The sequence below is a fragment of the Palaemon carinicauda genome, chromosome 6, assembly GCF_036898095.1.
Source record: "Palaemon carinicauda isolate YSFRI2023 chromosome 6, ASM3689809v2, whole genome shotgun sequence".
NCBI lineage: Eukaryota > Metazoa > Arthropoda > Malacostraca > Decapoda > Palaemonidae > Palaemon > Palaemon carinicauda.
The window spans coordinates 122,707,707-122,725,706 of record NC_090730.1 but is presented as its reverse complement, the minus strand read 5'-3'; the positions used below and the strand labels follow the sequence as shown (position 1 = coordinate 122,725,706).

The following is an 18,000-nucleotide window of genomic DNA, read 5'->3' as shown; positions in this document are numbered from 1 at the left end:
ACAAAATATGTCCTATGATGCTCAAGGGTTAATCTAACAAACCGCTATGCCTAATACTTTAAGAATTAAACCTTACACCAACTACATTTAATCACAATGCTGAATAAAACCCCCTCTTTATACACAATATGCCTCTGACATTCATGAGTGGCCTTTAAACCTTAGTAAAATCACCAAGGTAGACAAAAAAAAGATGAAAGTGCAATTTGAACCCTTCCAAAACAAGAAAATATGAATACAGTACAATTGAAAGTAACCAAAAAATGGTCACAGCAGGTGTTCTGTACAAATATTTAAGAGTCAGTTCTTAAAGATCCAACACATAAAAATTACCTGAATACCTGTCATAAAACATAAAAAACGAAAAGGTAAAATTTCAAAGGAATACTAAACTAAAAATGAGAAAGAAAAATCATGGCACAATATAAAATAACCATAATAATCGATAAAACTTAAGAGCATCTTTGAGTAGTCTTTAAAGCTGTAAAATCATATACTGTATGCACCTTCCATCACATGAGGGTTTAGATAAGCAAATTAAAGCCTTTCAGTCTTAATCAAAACAATCCAATGTGACCATGACTTCTTCTTTGGAAATAAGGATAAATGTAATTAATAAAGGTACAATGAATAAAAAGGTGAAGTATGGTAACATTACATTTTAACAAAATGGAAAATCATGTGAACAATTAGAGTATCAGCGCTATTTTTCCAATATACATCAACAATAAGCTTATCATACCTCCCTGCAACTTGTAACTGAATTATATTTTAGGCTTTGAAGACAATTTTACACACTAATAAACTTTTATATGCAAAATCCTTTACACTAAACTCAGAAACACAATTGATCATCATCAAATTTTATTATGAATCACAACTGCTAAAACCAAATGGTAACTGATTTGTTAGTACATATACTTAAAAAACTGAAAATTGGATCTACTGTAAATAAAGAATAAAAAAAAAAACTCTAGTTAAAAAACTTATAAGAATGAAGTATAACACAATGAAAACGTTTCTAGAACCTTTCTATTTTTCATCCTAACTTAAAATTGCAAGGATTTCTTCAAATTTTACAGTGCTATATAAAAGGAAAAGAATTATTGTTGTATATTTAACCAAACCAAAGTAAAACTATCATATGGTTGCTACAAACAGGTTGTCTTTAACAGTGGAAAAATAGTATTAAAAAAAATATTGCAAATTGAATTTCTCTAGATTTTCGTAATGGATTTGTTTCCTAAGCTTGACATTTGCTGTGGGTTGAAGTTTGGACATAAGCATAGCATTGACCTGCATGCTCTGGACATAGGTTTGGGTCATATGGGTTAATTGCATGAGACAAATTTGAATATCACTTTTCTCTGTGAGATCTTGTAAGGTCAAATGTATTAAACTACAGACAACATTTATGATTTACTTTTTCCAAACCACAAATAAGTAATTATCAGAACTAACTATAGACAAGAATTTTATTCTAAAAACTTCATAGCTCTGCATACTAATGTTTCAAATATGAAGTTGGAAGACAAATTCAGTAATCAATACCTCTTCACATAAGATGCTATAACACGCAGATGCACAATACTAATATACCTGAATAAGCAGTCCTTCAGCCTCTTTCCTGCTGATAGCACCATGAAACCACGGCTCTTTTTGCAACTGTAATCGCTGACTGAGAGGAAGAGGTTTGTTACCAGTTCCCAATGCTCCTGTAGATGATGGTACACCCACACCAGCAGTGTTAACCCCACTTGGGCACACGCCAGATCCAGCATTCCCACTACTGCTATTCCCTCCACTCAACTGTGATAACTGCATGCTAAATGGTTCTGATAGAGAGAAAAAAAAGACAAGTATTAACATTCTAATAGAAATAAACATAGCTATAAAGTTAATGTTTATAAGCATTTTCCTTTACTATCATACTCTTTACCAAGTTAAAGTGAAGTATAATATTGTGGGGGAAATGAATGGATGTATATGGTATATAAACTTACTGCAATGTATAGTATTTTTATATTTAATACAGTATATTTATTGGAATACAGTATTAATATGTTATTTTTATTAATAAAATAAATTTTTGAATATACTTACCCGATAATCATGTAGCTGTCAACTCCGTTGCCCGACAGAATTCTATGGAGGGATACGCCAGCTATCACAAAACTAGAAGGGGGTGTACTTACCAGCGCCACCTGTGGCCAGGTACTCAATCATTTGTTGTTGACACCTCCTCAATTATTCCTCGGTCCACTGGTTCTCTCTGGGGAGGAAAGGGAGGGTCGATTAAATCATGATTATCGGGTAAGTATATTCAAAAATTTATTTTATTAATAAAAATAACATTTTTCAATATTAAACTTACCCGATAATCATGTAGCTGATTCACACCCAGGGAGGTGGGTGAAAACCAGTGTACATGATTAAAGGATAGCTAAGTATCCCAAATTTCATATAACAGTTATCTCAAATAACAATGAAATAATAAGTACCTGGTAAGGAAGTCGAATAGAACCGTTACTCTGCCTTTTATTTAAAGTTCGTCTTCCTTACTGAGCGCAGCGTTCCTCTTGGAGGCTGAATCAACCCAAAGGTGCCAAAGTACAAGGGGTTGCAACCCTACTAAAGGACCTCTACAAAACCTTTAACCCAGGCGCTTCTCAAGAATGAATAGACCACCCGCCAAATCCAAGGATGCGGAAGGCTTCTTAGCCTACCGTAACAACCATAAAAACAACAATAAAAGTATTCAAGAGAAAGGTTAAAAAGGTTATGGGATTAAGGGAATGTAGTGGCTGAGCCCTCACCTACTACTGCACTCGCTGCTACGAATGGTCCCAGGGTGTAGCAGTTCTCGTAAAGAGACTGGACATCTTTCAGATAAAATGATGCAAACACTGACTTGCTCCTCCAATAGGTTGCATCCATAATGCTCTGCAGAGAACGGTTTTTATTAAAGGCCAACGAAGTAGCTACAGCTCTTACTTCGTGGGTCCTTACCTTCAGCAATGCAAGGTCTTCCTCCTTTAAGTGAGAATGTGCTTCTCTGATCAGAAGCCTTATATAGTACGAAAGCCCATTCTTGGACATGGGTCTCGAGGGTTTCTTGATGGCACACCATAAGGCTTCTGACTGTCCTCGAATAGGTTTAGACCTCTTCAGATAATATTTGAGAGCTCTGACAGGGCAAAGAACTCTCTCTAGTTCGTTACCTACCATGTTGGAGAGGCTAGGTATCTCGAACGATCTAGGCCAAGGACGTGAAGGAAGCTCGTTCTTTGCTAGGAATCCAAGCTGAAAAGAACATGTAGCTGATTCGGTTGTGAAACCAATGTTCTTGCTGAAGGCATGAACCTCACTGACTCTCTTAGCTGTTGCAAGGCAAACGAGAAAAGCAGTCTTGAGGGTAAGATCCTTGAAGGAAGCTGACTGGAGAGGTTCGAACCTAGATGTCATAAGGAACCTTAAGACTACGTCTAGATTCCAGCCTGGAGTGGAAAGACGACGTTCTTTAGACGTCTCAAAAGACTTGAGAATGTCTTGAAGGTCCTTGTTGGAAGACAGGTCCAAACCCCTGTGGCGGAGGACTGAGGCCAACATGCTCCTATACCCTTTAATCGTAGGTGTTGAAAGGGATCTCTCATTCCTAAGATGAAGAAGGAAGTCAGCTATTTGGATCACAGAGGTATTGGTAGAGGATATTGAATTGGCTCTACACCAGCTTCGGAAGACCTCCCACTTAGACTGGTAGACTCTACGAGTGGAAATTCTTCTAGCTCTGGCAATCCCACTGGCTGCCTCCTTCGAAAAGCCTCTAGCTCTAGCGAATCTTTCGACAGTCTGAAGGCAGTCAGTCGAAGAGCGTGGAGGTTTGGGTGCAACCTGTCTACGTGTGGTTGACGTAGAAGGTCCACTCTTAGAGGTAGAGTCCTGGGGAAGTCGACTAGCCATTGAAGTACCTCTGTGTACCATTCTCTTGCAGGCCAAAGGGGAGCAACCAGCGTCAGCCGTGTCCCTTCGTGCGAGACGAATTTCTGCAGAACTTTGTTTATAATCTTGAACGGAGGGAATGCGTACAGGTCGAGATGGGACCAGTTCAGAAGAAAAGCATCTACATGAACCGCTGCAGGGTCTGGAACAGGGGAACAATAAAGCGGAAGTCTCTTGGTGATGGAGGTGGCAAACAGATCTATGGTAGGTTGACCCCACAAGCTCCAAAGTCTGTTGCACACACTCTTGTGGAGGGTCCATTCCGTGGGAATGACCTGATTCCTTCTGCTGAGGCGATCCGCTGAAACATTCATATCGCCCTGGATGAACCTCGTGACCAGTGTGAGGTTTAGACCTCTTGACCAAATGAGGAGGTCCCTTGCGATCTCGTAAAGGCTCCTCGAATGGGTCCCTCCTTGCTTGGAGATGTAAGCCAAGGCTGTGGTGTTGTCTGAATTCACCTCCACCACTTTGCCTAGCAGGAGGGACTTGAAGTTCAACAGGGCAAGATGAACTGCTAACAGTTCCTTGCAGTTGATGTGGAGTAATCCTTGTTCCTTGTTCCATACTCCTGAGCATTCCCGTCCGTCCAAGGTCGCACCCCAGCCCGAGTCCGATGCATCCGAGAAGAGATGAAGATGGGGGGTCTGGATGGCCAATGATAGACCCTCCTTGAGAAGGAGATTGTGCTTCCACCACCGGAGAGTGGTCTTCATCTCTTGGTTGATAGGGATAGAGACTGCTTCTAGAGTCGAGCCCTTGTCCCAATGAGCTGCAAGATGGAATTGAAGAGGGCGGAGGTGGAGTCTCCCTAGCTCGACAAACAGGGCCAGAGATGAGAGGGTCCCTGTGAGACTCATCCACTGTCTCACTGAGCAATTGCTCCTCTTCAGCATGCTCATGATGCACTCTAGGGCTTGGTTTATCCTGGGGGCCGATGGAAAAGCCCGAAAATCCCGACTCTGAATCTCCATTCCCAGGTACACAATGGATTGGGAGGGAATGAGTTGAGATTTCTCTATATTGACTAATAGACCTAGGTCTCTGATTAGATCTAAAGTCCAAGAGAGGTTCTCCAGACAACGACGACTCGTGGAGGCTCTCAACAGCCAGTCGTCTAGGTAGAGGGAGGCTCTGATGTTCGATAAGTGCAGGAATTTCGCTACATTCCTCATCAGATGAGTAAAGACCATAGGAGCTGTGCTTAGGCCAAAACACAGGGCTTGGAACTGATAGACAACCTTTCCGAAAACGAATCTCAGGAAAGGTTGGGAGTCTGGATGAATGGGAACGTGAAAGTATGCATCTTTCAAGTCCAACGAGACCATCCAGTCCTCCTGTCTGACCGCTGCTAAGACCGACTTGGTCGTCTCCATTGTGAACGTCTGCTTGGTGACATACTCGTTGAGAGAGCTGACGTCCAGCACCGGTCTCCAACCTCCTGTCTTTTTGGCTACAAGAAAGAGACGGTTGTAGAAGCCCGGGGATTGATGGTCCCGGACTATAACCACTGCCTTCTTCTGCACAAGTAGCGACACCTCCTGTTGCAATGCTAGCCTCTTGTCCTCTTCTTTGTAGTTGGGAGAGAGGTTGATGGGCGATGTGGTCAGAGGCGGTTTGAGGCAGAATGGAATCCTGTAACCGTACCTCAGCCAACTGACAGACTGTGCGTCTGCACCTCTCTTCTCCCAGGCTTGCCAGAAGATCTTGAGTCTGGCTCCTACTGTTGTCTGGAGAATCTGAGAGTCAGTGCTTTCCCTTAGATGTCCTGGGTCCTTTCCTAGACTTGCCCCTGTGAGAGTCTGGACGGGAGCTTCCTCGGCTGGGGGCTCTACCACGAAAGGGCGGTATGAACCTAGTGGCCGGGGTATCAGCCACTGGGGAGCGATAAGTCTTGGGGACAGAGGTGGTAACCTTAGACTTACGAGCCGATGAGGCTACAAGATCGTGCGTGTCCTTCTGTATCAGGGCAGCCGACAAGTCCTTAACTAGCTCCTCGGGAAAGAGGAACTTTGAGAGTGGAGCAAAAAGGAGCTGTGACCGCTGGCACGGTGTAATGCTGGCTGAGAGGAAGGTACACAGTTGTTCCCTTTTCTTCAACACCCCTGATACAAATAACGACGCTAGCTCACCCGATCCATCCCTGATAGCCTTATCCATGCAGGACATAATTAGCATGGCAGAGTCTTTGTCCGCAGGAGATGTTTTCTTGCTGAGGGCTCCCAGGCACCAGTCGAGAAAGTTGAACATTTCGAAAGCTCTGAACAACCCTTTCAGAAGATGATCCAGGTCTGAGAAGGTCCAACAAACCTTCGAGCGTCTCATCGCAGTCCTCCTAGGCGAGTCCACCAGACTTGAGAAGTCAGCCTGGGCAGAGGCAGGTACTCCCAAGCCTGGTGCTTCCCCTGTGGCATACCAAACGCAACCTTTCGAAGCGAGCTTCGTTGAAGGGAACATGAAGGAAGTCTTGCCCAGGTGTTGTTTAGACTGAAGCCACTCCCCTAAGGTCCTTAAGGCCCTCTTGGAGGATCTAGCTAGGACAAGCTTAGTATAGCTCGACTTAGCTTGTTGTACGCCTAGCGAAAACTCAGATGGAGGAGAGCGGGGAACAGCAGAGACGAAGTGGTCAGGGTAAAGCTCCCTGAGTAGAGCCAAGACCTTTCTAAAATCAACAGACAATGGAGAAAGCTTAGACTCCTCCACATCTGAAGAGGGATCAAGGTGTGCCTCCTCATCATCCGACACTTCATCAGCAGAAGGTAGCGAAGCAAAAGGACCAGAATGCTGAACCGCAGAGTCAGAACGGGTAGGAACAATAACAGAGGTTTCCTCAACTTGAGGGAAAACCTGAGGTTCAGACTGCATAGGCTGAACAACAGACGGAGCAGAAGGCAGGTGCATGGGTGAAGGAGGTTGACTCCTAGCAAGAGTTGCACCCAAGGCTTGCACAAGCTGAGCGGAGGACGGAGGCGGAGTAGTCCGTTCCTGTTCCTGAGAGATGAGTGGAGCATGAGAAGGTTGAGGCTGCGCAGAACAAGGTAAAGTTCTCGCAAGCTGAGGCTCCTGAGGCGCAACAAGTCTATGGTGTAGAGGAGCTTGCCTAGATGAGGGTTGAGCTCGGTGCAGCGCTGGTTGAGCAGACAGACTCACGGAGGGGAGAGGTTGTTGTACCCCAACCGAGAGTTGCACCACTGGTGGAGCAGCAAGGGGAGGAGGAGGAAGAGTGTAACTCTCCTGATCCCAAAGCAAGGGTTGTCTTAAAGAAGGCTGAGGCTGAACAACACTGTGAACAGCAAACTCCGAAAGTGGCTCAACATCGTACGCCTGGCAGATGGTGCTGCGACCAGGCGGAGCAGGTGCAGGCTGGGCGAGCACAGGCGGAGCAGGTGCAGGCTGGGCGAGCACAGGCGGAGCGAGAACAGGTGGAGGGAGTGTAGGCGGAGGAGGAGGTGCAACACTCTCAGCCCGACACTCACGCATCAAGTCCGAAAGCTGAGCTTGCATGGACTGAAGCAGGGTCCACTTGGGGTCGGCAGAAACGATAACAGACTGAGGTAAAGTCACAGTCGGGGTCTGTATAGGCAGAACCTTACTCCTCTTGGGCGGAGTACAGTCGACCGATGACAGAGGCGAGTCGGAGCTGAGCCAATGACTACAACCTGGCTGAGCACTCGCTGGCTGAACTCTACGTTTAAGCGGTCTCGAGACCTGAGACCAACGTTTCTTCCCTGCATGAAGATCAGCGGACGAGAAGACGGGCTCAATCGTCTGCAGGTGGGAGTGACGGTCTAAGGAAGACACGCCCGCAACCACCGAGGATAATTCTGTGCGCCTAAAAAGGCCTGTCGAACCCTTAAGCCCTTCGACATTGCTTCTCCCCTGGGCATGGGAGCTTGCAAGAGGTCCCGGACTGGGAGGACGACTGGCTCGCACAGAAAAATCCTCACGCACCACACTGGCACCACTAGCACTTGGCACTGCACAGACACTAGCACTCGTCACAGCACTGGCACTATTTCCACCCACTGCACTCTTGACCTTCAGTTCTTTAACCTCGGCCATCAGAGACTTATGGTCACTTACCACTGATTCTACTTTATCTCCTAAAGCCTGAATAGCACGCAAAACAGTTGACATATCAGGCGGAGGGCACACAGTAGGTTCGGGGGTAGCCACTACAGGGGTAGGAAAAGGTAGGGGATCATGAGGTGAGGAAAACATAGAAGAGTGAGAAGAATTTCTCCTAACTCTAGTTCTCTCTAACTTAGATGAATATTTTAAAAGACGTACAAAATCCAATTCCGAAAGTCCGGCGCACTCCTCACACCGATTTTCTAATAGACAGGGCCTGTCCCTACAGTCAGAACAAGCGGTGTGAGGATCTACCGAGGCCTTCGGAATACGCCTATTGCAAGACCTACATCGTCTATGGGAGGGAGCTTGCGAAACGTCAGACATCTTGTTTCAAAGAGTAAGTCAAAGGGTGATCCAAAAACAAGCAAAAATTCATTAACCGTTAATCAGTATTTATATAAAAGCTATCTAGCTAATATAAAAAGGATTCCAGTATGCGACAGCCGTTAATCTAAGAGAATACTTCACCAAATATCCATGAATAAACACGAAGACCATGAGCGTATCCCAGAACGTCTAGCCGGAAGCACGACAGAGGAATAATTGAGGAGGTGTCAACAACAAATGATTGAGTACCTGGCCACAGGTGGCGCTGGTAAGTACACCCCCTTCTAGTTTTGTGATAGCTGGCGTATCCCTCCATAGAATTCTGTCGGGCAACGGAGTTGACAGCTACATGATTATCGGGTAAGTTTAATATTGAAAAAATATTATTCACAATAAGTATACTGTGAAGGAAGGTCTTTTTATAATATTATTCACAATAAGTATACTGTGTAGGAAGGTCTTTTTATACTCAGTATATTTATCTGAATACAGTATTACTAATATCACTCACAATAAGTATACTGTGTAGGTAGGATTTTTTTTTTTTTTTTTTTTTTTGGCATGGTCTATGACAACCACTTTATTCATACATTGGGTAATAAAAGTAGGCAAAGAAATAAAAAATAAAAACAAATATCTGTATATAAATACATGTGCCAGCCATTTACAAGTTTGTAATCCCTCATAATCCTACTCATACTATAGTGTAAGTTTACTTATTTACTTCACCACTGTTAAAAATTAGCACAGACGTTGCAACTGAAAGTTCAACTGTTCCTTCAACTTGCAGTTGCATTATTTTAAGACACAGCTTTGTTTTAATTTCTGGTCTTCATACATACACAATATTTTGTTAAAGCTTCATATTTACCTCTCTTATTGTGTAGCTTTGTCAACTGTTAACTTTTTTCATACTTTTATGTACCTTGTGATAGCCTACCACAGATAAAAACACCAAAGGTGTTCATCTAGTTACATTGGTTACAGAGTTTCTCCAGTAAACTTGCCTCACTTTCTTATTGGAAAGTACAGTACTTCTATACATTTAGCCAGGTAAACAATTAATACTATCATACAAAAATATGTTCAACATTTTAAAGTAATGTTCCAAAGGCAGTTGCTCATTTTCCACAGATATAGCTGAACATAACTTTCTTATACAGCCCTAATAATACCCTATTTATAAAATTGTTAATTGATTCAGTCTATTCATATCAAAAAGGAAAAGTTAATCTTTTTTTATACAATATGTATCATAACCCTCCTATACTTTATATTAATCACACTTCCAAGATATTGACTTAATCAGTGTTATTGTTAGTGGAGTCAAGGGTATTAGGAAGACCTTTTCCATTCACACTACTGTACTGTGCATAGGTGGCAGTACTGATCTTTGAATGTACAGTAAAATAATGAAAATTTGTCGCTCAAGTTTTTCACCCGTCATGGCTCCTGTCTGCCAATTTTAAAGAATCCAAAGGATAAAAGAAAATGTGCTATGGTGAAGGTGCCAAAAGCGTGCCAAAATTGGTAATGTTTAGCATTTTATGTGATTATCGATCATTTGGGTAAGATAAAGACAGTTTTGTTTCAAATTTTTCATCCTTGTTCAAGTTGTGAGTTTGGAGTAGTAGAGGATGAGATGGCTCCTGGGACTTCTCTCATATTCTGTTTCACCTGAGAGAGAGAGAGAGAGAGAGAGAGAGAGAGAGAGAGAGAGAGAGAGAGAGAGAGAGAGAGAGAGAGAGAGAGAGATATGAATTTAGGCTATAAAGCCTACTGTTGAGTCCTGAGAGGCCATTCAGCACCCAAGTGCAAGTGGGGAAAAATCCAGCAGTTGAACTATGATGTAAGTTAGAAAAGGTTGGAGATCAAAAAGGAAGAAAGGTAGCAGGAACTGAGGTAACATAGAGGGGTATAAAGCCAGTAGAGAGAGGGGCTGGAGGAACACTACAACGCCACTTAAGAAATAAAAACAGCACTAATGTCACTGAACCGCAACAGGGAAAGACAGAGTAGTAACTTATGGAAATCATGAGGAAAAAATGTTACAGATCTAAATATGAAATCTATCAAGAAGAGTATTGTGAAGTGCTACACAAGACCTACTGCAGGATATTACTGTCCTCTTCCAGATGTTACTCAAACACTAGTGTTTTGTAAATTCTTATTTGTAAGAGGATTAATTAATTAATCTATTCATAATAGGTGACACTGCAATTCTGGCTATTGTTGCCCCAAATCCTTTTTATGATTAGATATTTAAGGTTGATAAGAGTAGAAGACAAAAAAATAATGATAAATTAATGAAATTCCTTCAATGCACCTCAAAGAAAATTAAAAACAATTCAGCATATAAAAAAAAAAATTCTAAAAGACAATTAAGTTCCTCAAAAATTCTATATGATTTTTATGTAACTTTATCTTTGTAAACCATGTAAACAAGAATTCTTTTTATCAAAATTTAAATTCTTTACTTTCCCAATTGTCCCCTTTAAAGGGGAAGGTGCCAAAAAAGATTAGCCTATTAGTTCCAGCAAGTTTTGGGATGAGGTAGCCAGCCTACGGCCTTTTATTAACTTAACCACAAAGCTTTCTAAACAATAGGCACCCAATTCAAGTCATAATCATTTCTTAACAATATGTACCAAACTGTCCCTACTCTCTCAAACCTGCAAACTCTTAGTTGATTAGTGTAAAATAATATTGATCAGGATCACAATATTTACAGTACAGGATATCAAAAGCTCAGCTCTTAATTTGAGGACCTTATGCCTTGTTTTTACCTTCAAGGTCTGAATAAGAGTAACTCCTCCTTTTTTCCATACTTTTAGTGACTGAAGTACAGTGGAACCTCTACATACGAATTTAATCCGTTCCAGAACCAACTTCGGATGTAGAAAATGTTCGGATGTCGAAACGAATTTTCCCATAAGAATACATGGCAATTCATTTAATTCGTTCCTACCTTAGAGACAGGCCAACGCAGGTGTAGGATTTGCTACCCAGGAGGAGACGGACAATCGGCGAGAAGGTAGACATGGTGTTAACATGTTCTTTAAATAAATTCTCTCTCTCTCTCTCTCTCTCTCTCTCTCTCTCTCTCTCTCTCTCTCTCTCTCTCTCTCTCTCTCTCTCTCTCTCTCTCTCTCTCTCTCTCTCTCTCTCTTCACTGTTAGAGTTAGAGACGTCTATTAATTTTTTTTCTGAGAGAGAGAGAGAGAGAGAGAGATTAAACAAAAATGTGTTGTGTACATATGATTTTTAGCAGCGTTAACGAGTTGAAAGACAGTTAAATGTAACTAAAAAAAACAATATCAGCGAATCTGAATTCCTTTATTAACTAAAACAAATATTGATACAAACACACTCGTGTGCGTATTCGCAAACACACACACACGCACAAGGAAACACGATCGGTGAGGAGGTAGAGATGGTGACTGCGATAACATACCGTAAATTACACTACGGAAATTTTAATCTAACTAAGCTTATTTATTTTTTTATTTTATTTTTATATTTCATATTTTTCACATTTTTTTCTTTTGATTTTTTATTTTCATCACTTTCAGTGACGAGTTACGGTATGTTATCGCAGTCACCATCTCTACCTCCTCCCTGACCGTCTCTCTTACTGCGTAGCAAAATTCTTGCACCTGTGTGTGTGTGTTTGTGCATACGCACACGAATGTGTTTGAATCAATATTTGTTTTAGTTAATAAAGGTATTCAGATTAGCTGTTATTACTTTCTTAATTTCATTTAATTGTTTTTCAACTCGTTGACGCAGTTATAAATCATATGTACTCTAAACACATTTTTGTTTAATCTCTCTCTCTCTCTCTCTCTCTCTCTCTCTCTCTCTCTCTCTCTCTCTCTCTCTCTCTCTCGGAAAAAAATAATAGACTAGACGTATCTAACACTACAACAGCGAAGAAGAACGAGAGAGAGAGAGAGAGAGAGAGAGAGAGAGAGAGAGAGAGAGATTTTATTTAAAGAAGATGTTAATGCTATGTTTAGAGAGAAACAGAAAAAGAGAGAAGTCTTATTTAAAAGAGCTTGTTAACGCTATCTTGGTATTCTTTGCTTCACTTTTTTCTTTCTTTCTATTCATCACGCTGGCCCTTCTCACAAATGATCGTTGCCAACAATCTCTTTGTCCTTTATCCCTATCAATAAAAGGCGCTCTATCTCTTCCAGGGTATTGCTACGATGTCTTGTAATAATGGTGATCCCCTTCGATGGTTATTTGCTTTAATGGCTGCCTTCAGCTTGATGATCCTCAAGATCATAGGCCTATTCCGGCCATATTGTTTAGCCATACAGTATCACTCACATGCACACTGCTCTCATGTTTTTCTATAATTTCTTGCTTCAATTCTAATGAAAGAATTGCCTTCTTCCTGTACTGAAACTTAGCTTCTTAGGCACCATAATTATAGGTAAAATCACAAAGGAAATGTGAGAAAAAGAAGAAAATAAACACTGTTAATAACAGACCAAACAGAGGACAACCACATGATACACACAAGAACAGAGAACTGAGCACTCGACACTCAATGGCGTAATGTTTACTTCGTGTGTCGAAATAAAATTCGGGTGTAGAGTCAAAAATTTGCTCGAATTTTACTTCGGATGTTGGAAAATTCGGATGTAGATACGTTTGGATGTAGAGGTTCCACTGTATATGACATTGAAAGTGTTTGACCTTTCAAATAGTAAAAATCCCGAAAAAATGAGGTCTTTCTAATACAAATACAGTTGAACACAGAAATTCCTAGCACACCTTGCTCTAAGGAAGTGCACCCTGACACAACCTTACTGCGTGGTGATTTCCTGTACGTAGCCCTGCCCACCACCTCTTCCATCTCTCTCTGAACAAGATGTTTGCTTACAGGAGGCATTTCCTAAGAGTGAGGTGTGCCAAGAAGACCTGTGTCCAACTATACATTACAAACTGAATAAATCATTCATACATTTGACCATGAAGACTATGAAATCCATGAAAAAAAATAGTTAAAATTAAACCATTCATTACTTACGCATGTCAAAAGGATCTCTTTGGTCAAGGAGTTGCTTCTGCTTGATGACTGCATCATTAACATATTCTGGTTCACAACGGGATGGTGCAGGAGGCTGTGCTCCTTCAGAGGTGAAGTCTATCAAATTATCAGACACTGAAATCAACAGAGGCTAAAATTAACAGCCATAATCTATTTGTACCAATGGACTGATGTCATGTTGAAATATATACAAAAATGTAAAGTACCTTATATTGAAGAAAAAAAAAAATTTGGTTATAAAAAATTTTCTTCCAACGTACACACATGTGTATTAACCTTATGGGTAGTAAACAGTACTTTATATGGAGATATTCTAAGGACACTAGTAACATTTGATTTTGTGTATTAACTTGAACTGTCATTTCAGTACAGTCAATCTAGCTGATTTTTTGGCTGAACCTCAAACAAATTGCTAACAAAAGATTTTAACTTGGATATTGGGCATGAATAACCTTTCTCGGATAAAAAAAAGTTTACCAAAATTAACCTCGCAGAAAGGGCGATCCACGGTGTCAAGAAAATCCATAGAAAATGTGTCGACAAAAATTGATGTCAGGACTTTGGTATGTGGCTTTTGTCCGCTAGTGGGTAACATATACATAGATAGATAGATAGATAGATAGGTATATAAAGTGTGTGCGTGTATATATATATATATATATATATATATATATATATATATATATATATATATATATATATATATATATATATATATATATATACAGTGATACCTCGGTAGTCGAACGACTCTATACTCGAACAATTCGGAGTTCGACCAAAATTTTCGAGAAATTTTTGCTGCGGTGCTCGACCAAAAATTCGGTACTCGACCAGCCGAACACGTGACGACCGCATGGGCTTTGTGATGATCGCGCCATCTCGGCCACTCTCGCTTGTTCGGGAAGCATCAGTTCTCTCGAGAGCTTCACTCAGACAACGCGCGATCAGCATTCGTTGTGATTTAGTGATTTTCAGTGCTTTTAATTGCTTTTTTAGCTTTCATAATGAGTCCCAAGAAAGTAATGAGTGTTAAGGGGAAGGAGAAGAGGAAAACAGTGCGAACAACGATCGAGTTGAAGAAGGAAATTATAGCGAAATATGAGAATGGTGTACGAGTGTCCGATTTAGCGGTAGAATACGGAATGGCGAAGTCGACCATTTCTACGTTTTTAAAGCATAAAGAAATGATTAAGAAGGCGAATGTTGCAACGGGAGTTACGGCGGTAACTAAGCAAAGGCCACAAGTGATTGAGGAGATGGAAAAGTTGCTTTTAATATTTATTAAAGAAAAACAGTTGGCCGGGGAAAGTGTTAGTGAAGCGTTCACTAACACATCCATCCCTGTATGCCATCGAACCGCTGCTCAAAGGTATGTTCACTACAGTACAGAAAATGGTTTAAAATTGTTTTATTTTAGTACAGTAAATGGTTTAAAATTGTTTTATAGGATTTTCTGACCAATTTCATACACATTTAGATAATTATTGTTGTTTAGGTACACGTTTTATTAATATTTTGGGCCTGTTCGAGTGCTTGGGAACGGAATAGAATATATACCATTATTTCTTATGGGGAAAAAAAATTCGGTACTCGAACAAATCGGAGGTCGAACACGGATCTCGAACGGATTATGGTCGAGTACCGAGGTATCACTGTATATATATATATAAAATACCAAATACTTCAAAAATACCAAATGTAGCAATGTTAAATTGGATAAAACAAACAGTTTTCATAAAGTTGAATATAATTATAACTTATTATGCCTTATTTTTGTCTTTTTTGGTGTATTACTGCAGGACCTTAATATTCTGTGATATTCTAATTTTAGGGTGGCCAAAGTGAAGTACTGATCACTATGGATGCTCACATGTATGCTATTTGCAACAATGAACTGCCCAGTAATGAAGAAACATTTATCGTCAGCCAGAAAGGAATAGATTCCATTAACAGAGCTTCTGAACAACATGGAGAGATCATAATTCAGATTGATCAACATCTTCACAAGAAATGCAGACAGTGTTGGATCAACCCCAAATACATAGAAAGTGACCGTAAAAACACGTCCACCCATGATGAAATGTCATCCTGTGCAAGCGGCTCTTTGTGTGTGTTTAACTTTGAGGAACATTGTCTCTTTTGTGGTTCTGGAGCAAAATCTGATAGGAAGAAGAGAGGTGTTTCCCATGTAGAAACTATTGAGTTAAGGACAGTGTTAAAAGTTTGTGAGAAAGTTCGAAAAAATGATGGCTGGGCATCCACTGTTAAAGGTAGAATAGGTTATGTAGCTGACCTTGTTTCAGAAGAAGCAAGTTATCACAGAACATGTTTTGCAAACTTTGATTCCAATAAAAACATTCCTAAGGCATTCTCTTCGGATGATTCTTCTAAGAAGCAAAACCTTGGTAGACCAGACGATTCAGAGAGAAAGCAGGCATTTCTGGAAGTTGCTAATTATTTGCAGCAAAATGACAAGGAGCAACTCACCATTGTCGATCTTGTTAAAAAAATGGAGGAAATTCTCGAGGACACTGGCTTTGAACCATACAGTCTCTCATACATGTAATCTCGATTGCTAGAACATTTCAAAGACAAAATCATTGTGACTGAAATTAATGGGAAACAATGTTGTTACATTCTTAAGTACAGCAAAATGTATTCTCCCTGAATTCTATGCACAGACCCACTCAACAGACAATTTAGAATCAGAGGCCATTAGAATCATAGAGACTGTAGCCAATCTTATCAAAAATGACATTAAAGGTATCCAGACAAGTTGAGAATATTACCCGACTAAGAATGATCTTGAACGGGATGCGATTCTTGAATATGTTCCTAAAACATTGTTGATCCTTCTTAGGAAGATATTTGCAGGCAAAAGACAATGATTTGAAACTTGCATCAGTTGGTCAAATCATAATGCAGGCTGCTAGACCCAGAGTTCTCCTTGCACCTTTGCAGTTTGGTTTAGCAGTGGAAATGCATGACCAATTTGAATCGAGGTTCTTAATTGACACTAAATAAGCATGGCTTCTCTTCATCTTACTCAGAAGTCCAGAAATTCGAAAGAAGTGCTGCTCTTGTTCATGGCGCTGAAACTGTCTCCCCTGTTGAAATTCCACAGCCTTCGAGTTTACTTCCAAATTCAGGAATGGAAAGGTAGAAACCAGCTAAAACCTGACGAGTGGGAATGGAAACTTTCAGATGGTAAATTACAACAAATCAAGACTGACTTGCCAGCTGGTCCTGTAAATTTGTTGGCTATAATTAGGTGTAACTGTACTTCAGGGTTTACTACAGCAAGATGCAGTTGCAGGAAACATGGCATTCACTGTTCAAACTTGTGTGGTAATTGCAAAGGCCTCCACTGCACCAACTCACCACAGCCAGATCTTGATAATGATGAAGTTACCTTTGACTAGTTCTTGACAAGAAATGTTCTTCGGTCCATTCATGAACTTGTTCTGTGGTGATTATGCAAGAGCCTTGCCCCAGCATTCGACCAACTGACCATTCCTTTATTGTAAATTGTACTTATTTTGTATCTATTTTTTATGAAATGTCAGGAATTAATGTGAAAATTGTTGCCTTGAAAAAGGCTACTTAGTCTGTTTTTGAACCTTTTATATTCATATTTGTATAAGAAATAAAAAAGCATGAAAACAATGGCAGGGGCTAGTCATTTTCTGATGTTACTTTATTATTAAGCATATAGCTGCCTATCATTACAATTAAAAACACCAAGAAAATGTCAAGCTGGCTTGGGGTGGCCCCTGTGTGGGTTTTCATGCAAAAAAATATTTTTTTTTTTTTTATTTCTGATTTAATAAAGGTTATTTGTCTGAAAAAAAAAAAACATTTATTTTTGTCAGTAACTGTCAGGAATAATGGACATACTTGTCAGGAAATGTCAGGAATTTTGTCTCAAAATTTTAATATGGTTAATTTGGATTTTAAAGATGGCGGCCGTTGACCCCTTTTTGCAAGGTTGATTTTGGTAAATTTTTTTTTATCTGAAAGAGAGGTTATTCATGCTCAATATGCAAGTTAAAAACCTTTGTTAGCAATTTGTTTGAGGTTCAGCCAAATTTTGACAGGACTATTTATATAATGTGGTAAAATGAAGTAATGGCAAGCACCATTAAAAAAAAAAACAAAAAAAAAGAACAGGGCAAATAAATCTTGGCTTGACACCATGGAAAAAAATTGTGGTTAATAGAATTGTCCACTTCTCTTCAAGAAAAATAAACTTTTTCTCAAAATTTGTTGGCTCTTTGTTAAATAAGGGCACCTTTTGATCTACTAGATCGTTGCACATTTCTTCTGGATTTTTCTGAATTCTGACCATTAATTTGCCTTTAACCATCAGCAAAATGGTACAAGATATGTTGATTCATGGTAGAGCAGTGAAACTATATAGATTTGATAGCGTACTGATCCTTAGTTCAAAAACACTTCATGGCTTGATTTTACTG

The 18,000-nt window shown here is 40.2% G+C and overlaps 1 protein-coding gene across 1 annotated transcript in view; it reads right to left on the bottom strand.

The window, feature by feature from the left end:
• Positions 1-18,000, bottom strand: part of Shc (SHC-adaptor protein) — a 99,627-nt gene that overhangs the window by 18,376 nt on the left and 63,251 nt on the right. Inside the window, 2 exon segments of the mRNA XM_068375392.1 lie at positions 1,600-1,835; positions 13,502-13,636. Coding sequence (XP_068231493.1) covers positions 1,600-1,835; positions 13,502-13,636 — 371 coding nt within the window.